Below are 10,522 nucleotides of genomic sequence, written 5' to 3' on the forward strand. Positions count from 1 at the left end.
TTTGTTGGATTTTGGATACCGGCTCCAAATTCCCCCAAATTCTTAGAATTTAAGTTTAGTTGGAACTAGGGCCATTATGTGAAGGCGTTTGCATCTCAACCAAGCCAATAGGATATGTAGATCATATGCTGAAAATTTCATTAAAATCCATTAAGTAAAACAGAAGTTATTAAACAAAACGTTTGGCCAATTTGCAAAAGCACATGTCAGCAGCGCCACGCGCACGCATTTTTCCTATGCGTGTGCACACATACATTCAAATGCGTGTATACTTTTCTATTCCAAGAATTGAAATTGCGATTGAATTGTGCTGAATTATTAGCTGCTACTTATGTTCAAATTTGCAACAGCTCGCGTAAGAAGGGCAGTGGCTGCGTTGGTAGAGGCACCTCTCGGATGCAGCTTGGTCCGGGTTCGAGACCAGAGGAGATGAAATGTTTTTTATTGTTTTATATTATTTATTTATTTTTTTTTTTTAGTTATGAAGTGGCGGTGTTGGTAGAGTTTGTGCACGTTGCGCAAATAATCCGGGTTCGAATCCTGGTCTCGCAATGTCGATTTTTATTTGTTTTCTTTTTTTTTTAATACTCGATACAAACTACGGAAAATATTACAAAACTCAAAGGACTGGGATCAGGGTATCTCCTAGTCGGGCACCCCGACTAGAGCTTTCTTACTTGTTATTGATTGCTTTCAATTAAAATGCCGCCAGCTGTCAGTAGGAAATGCTGAAGCGAGATGCCTTTGTGTTAATTTAATTTGGTAGAGACTACTTCAAAGTTGTCGACAGGTCCCTGCCTGTAGCGCTGGCTCGTCAATGGCAAATGCCATGCGGGCCTAGATATTTGGTTAGCTGGCTGGCTGCCAGGCTGCCAGGCCATTGACAGACAGCTGGCATGCGCTATCCAAATAAATGGCCTCAAACTGTGGGAGCAGAAGATTGTTATTCATTCACTCAACTTTTCACAGAGGCCAACTCGAAAACAAAACAAATTAGTTTATAAACATATTTTCGCGCATTTCTGCGACGGACCACAAACATTTTAGGTTTTCCACGAAAGCCCTTATTTGGCTTGTTGCGCTGCAAAACAACAAGAGAACAACGAACGAATTTAATAGAACTACACAGCAGACGCTATATACTATGTACTGTGCTTCAGCTACTAGAGAATAATTAAAGTCAAGAAAATTACGAAATCATTCGGCAAATGAACAATCAATGTTGTTCGCTCTGTTCGTCCTTTGGATGCAGAAGATGTTATTGGCCATTCGGTTCAATTGCTCAATCTATCAGTTTCCCATTTCGATTTGATTATTTGTTTGCCAAGCAATTCCCTGGGGCAAATTTAAGGCTCAGCTTGCAGCTGGCATTAAATGCAAAACTCTTCTGCGTTGGATATTGAAACATTTCAGCCAGCGCGCAATTCGTCTCATTATTGGCATCAGCTCAATTGCGACTTGGTTGGCATGGCTGCTGCTGCTGCTGCTGTTGCTGCATGGATGACAGCGAAATATGGCAATCACATTTATCTACAGCTGCTCTTGTGCACTGTGCTTATCAAATAGCATGTAATATAAATGTAGCTGGCTCCCTGGCTGCCTGGCTCTCCGGTTCTCCGGCAGACACGCATAACGGTAGTTAGCCAGCAAAAGGAACAAATCGACAAACTGAAAGGTATTTCCGGAAACGACACGAAACTCCAGAAAGTACAATGGGCAAAAAGGTAATAATCTAGCATACAGGCAAAAACAGCATGAAAGAACACAAACAGCTGTACTAGCAGATACCCTGTAAACCTGAATATTACTCGCACTAAAAATTATATATAAATGCAATTTATGTCTCACATGAGCTCACACCTTTGCGTGTTCCAGCCATAGATTATTGACCTTTTAAACAAACTTCAATATACCCTACTTCACTACGACTTCAATGAGTATTTTACCAAAATGGCAGTACGTGGGTGCCTCAAAATAGGCGGCAGCAAAAACAGAAACAAATGACTCACTATAAATACACGAGTTGCCATCACACAGACAGACACAGTCACACACACCCACACACACCCACACCCACACACACCCACACACACACGCCCACACACAACTTGTGTATGTGTCTGTCTTTGGCTGTATGAAAAATGCAAAGCGCAAATGAGTTGAAAACTTTTCCATAAGTTTTCGTACGTAAGACGCACGAACAGAAAAATTAAAGTCGACTTTTAGGCTGTTGGCAAATCTGCAAAACTTTGTTCTAAAGATAGGCATGCCACTCGAGCAACAAAAATAAATGAATGAAATAGCTTTTAGCTATTTTCGCTGTCATTATTTTGCCTGCTTAAGCATTAAACTTTTGTGTGCTGAAATTGCTGCCGTTTACAATGGAAACTGCAAGCAGCTGTTAAGTTTTGACATTCGTTGTAAGCATATAGTAAAGATATCGTGCCATCGTAGAGAGCATTACATTTTCGACTTGCTGTTTGCCCAATTTCTTATCACAGATAGGCCAAAGGCGTATCTAATATGTCTGTATGTATATGTGGGCATATGCACGACCTCCCGCTCGCCCACTCGGCCCATTGTTAAGCGAACATGTTAGCGAGGCGGAAACGTACGCAAATATTATTTGCACTTTACTCTGACATGTTTTTAATGAGCTAAATAAATATTAACACAGGCAAACAAAGGGGTTGCACGGACACGGCTCTAGGCCTCGGCGACTGGCTTTTTGGCAGCGAGCTTTTGCAGCAGCGTCAGAAAGCTGAAGGCCTGCGTGATAACCTAGAAGTGTTTAAAATTGTAAAGTTTGAATAGGCATTCATGACAGCAAGCTGATATGCTCACTAAACGGAGGCGAGTTATATCCATTACGTAGAACTTGCCCGCTGTGACCTGCACTGCCCGATGGCTGTTCACCAGAAAGATGAGCAAGTCTTGGCGCATGGATGGCGCATGTTGCCACCAGGCGCCGCGCCCGAAGGCATCGACCACACGAATGCTGTGCCGGCGCAACATTTCCCCGCAGTAGGTGAACATTAGCAGCTCGATGGTGGTCAGGACCAGGTACTGCAGCTGATTGATGACACGCATCGCCTCCCGTGAACCGGACACGCCCACGAAGACGAGCAGGCACAGCTGCAACGTGATCTGCAGCGACTTGAACAGGCAGTACGGGCTAAACAGCTCCTCCAGCTCTGCGGCACAACCCAGTATAAAGTGATGAAGTTTCACGCATTCCACCAGCGCCCCATGAGCGGCTTTTGTCAGGCTTTGCGGCGGCTGCCTGCGTGTCAGCACAAAGCTGTGCAAATCCGTCGCATGCTCATGCAACACCGCATATTGGCCAAGTTCATGGGTCTCATCATCCAGTAGCAACTCGCGCTGTAGAACACTGACAATGAAAGACAAAAAATCCTTTACTAAGATCGCTAGATCGGCACTAATACAATTAGTTAAGAACTTTCAAAACTTTATAGGTTATCTCCGTATCTCCGTATAGGGCAATGAAAGTCGACCCGCAGAAGCAAGAGATCATCTGCTGTACAACAGTAGCATATTAGTAATAAAATAAAAAAATGTCAAACAAGCTTGTAGGCTGAAAAGCAAGTGTAGTAAAACTAGATGGCAACTCTGTAAGAACGAAAGTAAGTTTCGATAAGTCGATAAGTACAGGCCACAACATGAGAACGTTTCAAATTAAGTCTGAAGTGGCAGCGCTGTAAAGGAAGTGTTGTTAAACTAAGAAAAACGATTTTGGAGTGATTAGAGTACACACTTGGTACCAAAAATTATACATTAGACTAAGGTACACTAGATCGGGTCAATCGATCTGCAAATTTATAAAAAAATATTTTGTCTAAGCTTAAATACTATAAATCAATATGTAATATAATTAAATGACAATAAAGAAATCCAATCCAATTGGTAAAATGTACCTTAATGCTTGTACTGACTCGCCAGCGAGCAGCCTGGCGTGTGCATCCAGATTCTTGAGACTGCAGTAGAGCACATCGAACTGGCCGAGCAGCAGGAAAGAGAGGGAGACAAACATAAAGCCACCATAAGCGAAAACGGTGCCCACAGTGATCTGGCCATAGAGCTGAACGGCATACACGATCGAATAGAAGTGTTCGTCCATGGCATCGAACGGATACCAGCAGTGCAGCGGCAACGTCCGATTGCCCATCATCAAAGGCGTGATGCCCCAGGAGATGACTCCGGACAGGCAAGCCGAAAGCCAAACCAGCGTAAAGCTGCGAAACCAGCGATAAGTGGAATGCATATTTACAAAACAGACGCCGGCGAGCGAATGATGTCGATAGCCCTGGTTGATATGGGCGAGAAATCGCAACATTCGCTTGGAGCGCAAGCACCAATAGCTGGTGGCATACGCCGTAAAAAAGTAGATGATGGTCATGGTGAGCGCATCGGTGATGTCCTCCAGCTTGCCCGTGGGCAGAGCATCCAGTGTCGTCTTGGAGAACAGCAGACCCAGATGCAGCGATATGGACAGCACCAGCAGGCAATGGCCGACGGTGAACAGGCGCAGCAGAGATTGCAGCCAGTCGGGCAACCAGGCGGGGAGCGACGGCATAGGCATCATCCCAATTGCCCATTGTATCTTCAGGTGAACTCCGAACAGCTGTCTCACCCGTTGCACGTCCAGATCCCTTTCGGCATAGGCCACATTCTCATCGCTGCCGCCATGGAACTGCAGACTGGCCATGCCTTCAGCACTTTGCTTCGCAACTGCTCATCTCCGCGTGCTGCACAGCTATTTAAACAAAAATGTGTTGCACGAAGGAAAAGAGCAGAGACGCCCTAATGGGCGGGGGAAGCCTAATTTATGCATTAATGAGCTTTTAAAAGTTTTCAGCCAAGTGTCGCGCTTTGCTAGTCCTAATTGTTATTAGTGGGCGTGGCCAGGCGTTAAGTTTGGAAAATTTTAATTACCCGCTTGGAGTCCACTAAATAGTCGACGACTGAGAGCTATTAGTTGAGCACTTTAGTTTCCCAGAGCAGTAAAAACGTTTATGTGCTTGAAGCTTCTCTGATATCTTAGAGAAAATTTGTATATGGTATATATGGCCAAGGTTAACGAGTTTAATTGAGATCGAAATCTTTCTCTTATAAAGACAACAGCTACAGATATAGATACGGATAGCTATAGATAGATACAGGCAGTATATAAATCTCTTTCAGGGAAAAAACTACACAAATTACAAATATTTTGAGTAGTTCTCCTTCGAATGAAATCGATAGAAAGTTAAATATATTTACAGATGTATTTTTTTTATGTATGCGTGCTTAGTAGATAGTTAACTAAGGAGCCTCGTACTTATTTCCATATCAATGGTATTTGGAAATATTCCCACGGAATATTAAGATCAATTACGCTGAGTGAGCTGGTAAATTGCTTGTGCGACAGCAATTGACAATTAGATGAGGAGAAAGTGGAGCGGAAGGTTGACGTCAATAGCACCGACTACGACTGCTTGACAGTGTTTTCCGTATTCAGTCGGCAATTTGCATATTATATGCCTGACTTGTTGCACCTGTTGCCCTGCGAAAGTTGGATGGAAAATAGCAACTGCTGCAGCTCAGCTCTCAATTAAATTGATTGCAACAATCGCATTACAAATATTTTATAAATGAACAGCTGAACATGACGAGCATTTAACTCCAGGTTATTTTTATTAACAATAAACCGACCGAACAGCACCAATTGGTAATAGTTAAGGCCAGGGTTAAGCCAGTGGCAGTGGCAAAGTGCTTTGGGTTAAGGGCGAAGGGTTCGTCGGAGAGCCAACGCTGCTGACAGTTAACAGCTTTCTTTAGCGAAATCAATTATTTATTTAGCATTGTTACTCATGGAGGTTTAACAATAATGTTGTTAGGCAACAACTTGTAGGAACATTTTGCGTGTTGCTCATTAAAGAAATCATTGGCAATTTCTGTTTTCATTACTTGCGGCTCGTGTGTTGTGGGCAATTAAATAAATCAGACCCCAGAAGTATGCGACATAATATGTGAGTGAAGCTTTTGGCATATTGCGCATACGACACGAGCGCCACAATTGCTGCCGTTGTTGTTGCCTCATAAAAATTATGCAGATTAAATGTGGCAACAACGTTTGCTGCTTAGGCAGTCATCTGACATTAAATTCGCGTAAGGCATGAGCAGCAGACGACGCAGCAGCAAGCAGTACAGAAGATGTCTAAATAATGAAAGGAACTTGAGCTGTTGACGCGACGCACAAGTTGATTGAATAAATCACAGCAGGTAGACTGCCACATCTTTTCCACAATCCAGCATCTTATCAAAGACAACAGCAATGGGAGCCTCAAGTGACGACTCCGCATGTAGCTGAGCGGCATGCAAAATTTTTGCCCAACTCCAGGTTGAGCTGGCTGCCGCGTTTGTTGTAAACTTTTTTACAACCCGGCAACAATTTGGCCAAGTAGCTATAGAGCAGACATAAAACGTGGCCAGTCCCTTCATCTGCTGCTGTTGCTCGTGCTTTTCATGCCTCATTATCCCAACAGTGTGCAACAATTTCGTTCCGGCTTGTGTCGAACGTAGGCGAACAAAAATTCAATTAGTTTATATTTGTACTCAAACTCAAAAGTTTTACTTTGTTGCGCGCCCTTCTATGCATCTACATCAATACAATCAACTTAACTGCTAAAGCAGAGCAATCTAAAGAATGTCCATTATAAGCGTCTTCGACCAGCTGGTCGTATACGCAATGTTAAAGTGCGCATTACACACACAAAGACATACCTTATGACAGTTTCTCTATAAATTATTGGTCGTATGAGACATCATTTCACCTCTACATAAAATGAGGTATATTAACCACCAACAATTCATATACATATCAAGTGAAATTTTGTGAAATTATTGCAGCCAGTCCACCTGTCGTATGCGCAATTTCAATTTGCACACAAATAGAGAAGGAGAGAGAGAGAGAGACAAAAGTTATTGCTGTGTATTTATTGCCAGCTGGAAAAATATTTGTTGAGCTTTATCCATCAAAGTGAAAGCCCACGCCGCGCTTCGCACAGCTGCTGGCCTTGCACTTTTTGCAGCAAACTTTTTAATTAATTGCGCTTGCCATTTTCGGCCAAACACAGGCTAGCCTTTAATTGCAAATGAAGCTGAGCTAGGTGAAGGGCCGAGCGTACTGACGTTGGTTGCATGGCCAATGGCCAATGGCTTCCACATTGGACCCGTTCGACGACACGAACACGGCTAATTTGCAACGAACGCGCGGTCAGTAAAGTCCTCGCAGCGAGTCAATCAGTAAGTCATTTGTATGCGTGTGGAGCTAAGTTGGGCGGGGGTGGAGGGTCGATGAGTGGATTTACGCTGGTCGAAGGGGTTGTTCAACAGGCAACAGTCACGCGCCTCGCCTCATGTTGGCTAATTTATGCGATGCTGCAGCCACAGAACAAAAAGTTTGCCAACTGACACGGGACACAACGCGAGAGATCGCAATGAAGTGTCAGCTCTCGCTGCCTTTTTAAGCCCTCCCACGCTTCCTGTGAAACCCATGCCAGTTGACAGTTACGCCCTGCTTGTTCCTGTTTAAACTTTGCCCGATGCTTCGATACATCACCTCTCAACCCGGTCTCGCCCACTGCGCAGTTCCTAGTTCGCATTGCCCGCTGCTCTACAATGACTAAAAGTTTGCATTTTATTTCAGGTTTAGCTGCTGCAGAAAACAATTTGTCACAAGAAGAACAAAAAATAAGAGAAAATAATAATAATAAAAACAAAAAGTTGACATTGTCATAGATAAATCCAAGGGCACGTTATGACAGCGAAAATGGGATAGAACGCAATTTTCTGGAATTTTACTAACCTGACTGCCCGTCAACACTAAGCTGACAAATATCCATTTGAGATGTTACTTAAGCTTAAATAGGTTTCCCAGATAAATACTTCCAAAGAACAAATGTATATAATAATATATAATTGTATCTAGTATAGCGAGGATTTTTTAAAATATTTAACAAGTTTATAAATAATGTTTTATATATTAATCATAAACTTTTTATCCTTAAACACAAAGAAAATAATTCTATATATTGGTTTAATGTTCGAAAAAAATCAAATTTACTAAGCTCTTATTGTGTGTCGTCACCGGCTATATGTATGCCTTTAAATTTAATCAAAAACTTTCTTTATTTATTTACATCGCTTTGCTCTACAAGTTCTAACATTTCTTAGCTCAGTCGCAACTTTTGGACTTTTAGAACTTAACTCAGCAAACCTCAAGTAAAGTTTTTGTCAAAATTGCACATTTTGTCAGCCTTTCGTTAACTTTTTAATACAATTTTGTTAAATATTTTTGATCTGATTTGCACGAAAATAGTTGGAATGGATGTCGTCGTATACTCTATTGTAAGGGCAGCGGTAGTCCCGAAAAACTTCTTGAGGCGCCAAATTGAGTTAAGCGATTGAAACTGTATGGCAACGCTTTCACACATCGCTAAATTCAATTTGAGGTAAAATTTCAGCCACTTTAAGTTTGTTACCCAATAAACACACTCGCACACGCACATTTGCAGTTGCTGCAAACTGCACATCAAACTACAATAACAATTAGCATTAACACACATTGATGAGCCATGACGCCAGCTCTTTCGCCATCGATTAAGTATTTTATTTGGCAAGGATTTTAGTTACTTTATTTTTTCGGCTGTATCTCGTAAAATACAAGTAAACTTAATTAGGCTTACGATTGCAGCAACTAAAACCAGCATCAGTTGTTGTTGTTGTATGTTAGTGCGTGTGCGTGTGTTAATGCGGTTTACCCTCATGGCTTAGGCGGCATACTCATTGGTCCTGTTTATATCTTGTCCGCAGTTAACGTACATGCGGGTTGCCCTGCTAAATGTTTAACTGTAATTAACACACACACACACTTCGGGAACAAAATTATTGCATTACGTATGTGGGTGTGTTAGCGAAAGTGTGTGTTGGTTGACTGTTAACCGCTGGAATCACACTGCAAAGTTGCTTTAATTAAATGTTTCCTCTCCATTGCAAACATATCTGTGTATTGAACAATTGTTTGGTCAGTATATTTAAAGAACTGTTAATAGCTTTAAGGTAGTTGAAGGCAATAATAAGTGTGACCAGATAAAAGAAAGCAGAAAGATCGTGCGAGCAACTTGTCACTTTACAAATACCAAAAAACAATATCAGTGCATGGTACGCTTGGTATTATAATTTAAAGAATAACAGTCTTTGAAATAGGGCTGGGTAATTATCAGTTTTACCAGATTGCAGAAAGCAGAAAGATTAAACTTGTTAACAAACAAAATACATATTCATATCAAATCAAAAGATAAATCCGTATTAATAATTCAGTAAAGTTTCACTGTTTTCAATAATATTTACAAATATCCACAAAAGTTTTGCAACTTGAAAATTTTATTCATTAAAATAGCATTACATGCACAAACCAAAATGTACTTGAATCTGGCCTTAAAGGCGCAGTACCTTGAATTTATGTATGCAAACAGTCCTTGCAATGGCAGTGAAGCCTGGGACCAATTGATTGACCCTGCAACCGGCTTATCTGAATTAAAGCTGTAGGCGCTGCCAGAGCTTGTTATATAAATAGGTCATTTGCTAGTCAATTAAGGACATCAGTTAAATATTTTATGAACAAGAGGATGCGAAGCTAACGCGAAGCTAACGCGAAGCGACGCTACGTTTGCCCTGATTATGCGTGAAGACGGCGTATGGTGGGCGCATAACTAATTGAAAACTTGCTTAACTTTTGTTCATTAATAATAAGCCAGAACAGAACACAGTCGAAACAGGACGAAAGCTAAGGGTAGCTCCACGCTCCACTTTGTGTTGGCCAAGTCGCCGTCTTCAAGCTACGGAGTCCTTTGTCTCGTTTGATTTGTTGGAAATGATTTAATTACTTATTGCAAAGCGCTCAAAAGCTATTATTAAGTTGAATGCCCGTTGGCCGCACTAAACACGCGTATTAGATTAATGTTGTGATTACTCAACTGCCACGCCCACAAGCCGCCCACCACACTGTTAACTGTGTTCTGAAGCGTTAACGAACTCATCCTAGCATATTTCATATTTTTCTCATACTTTTCTCGTGCTTGGCTAAGTTGTGGGGCTTCCGGCAGGCATCGAATGCAGGCGACTCCCGTCGAAGGAGCTTTCGAGGTTTGACTTGGACTGGGGCATTGAATTATGCATATTTCACTGCACAAAACGGCAACGAGTGCGCGAACACTGGCAATTTATTCATTTAAAAGACGTATAGCCAAGCAAAGTAGAACTGAATGATTGAAGACCATTATGAAAGACAAATAAATTACCTTTTATGTTTCAACGAAAATTCATTTCAAATTGTTAAATTTCAAAATATAATCTGTATGTAATTTGCTGCAAACATTTATGCATATTTGTCAAATAATTTAATCAAAATATTATCATGCCTTTAACATAAAAATAAAAATTCATATAGCGTGCAAATGCA

General features: G+C 41.5%; 1 protein-coding gene across 1 annotated transcript; it reads right to left on the reverse strand.

Annotated features, from left to right (window-relative positions):
- Window positions 1-2,692: 2,692 nt before the first annotated feature.
- On the reverse strand, window positions 2,693-4,736 carry LOC111604879 (putative odorant receptor 85e). Its single transcript, XM_023323116.2, has 3 exons — window positions 3,936-4,736; window positions 2,845-3,391; window positions 2,693-2,781 (listed from the first exon to the last, which is right to left on the reverse strand). Exons 1-3 carry the CDS (start codon window positions 4,724-4,726, stop codon window positions 2,707-2,709), a joined length of 1,413 nt encoding a protein of 470 aa, XP_023178884.2. The 5' UTR covers window positions 4,727-4,736; the 3' UTR covers window positions 2,693-2,706.
- Between the last annotated feature and the right edge of the window lie 5,786 nt (window positions 4,737-10,522).

The sequence above is a fragment of the Drosophila hydei genome, unplaced genomic scaffold (assembly GCF_003285905.1).
Source record: "Drosophila hydei strain 15085-1641.00,03,60 unplaced genomic scaffold, DhydRS2 tig00000063-arrow-pilon, whole genome shotgun sequence".
In the NCBI taxonomy this organism is placed as follows: domain Eukaryota; kingdom Metazoa; phylum Arthropoda; class Insecta; order Diptera; family Drosophilidae; genus Drosophila; species Drosophila hydei.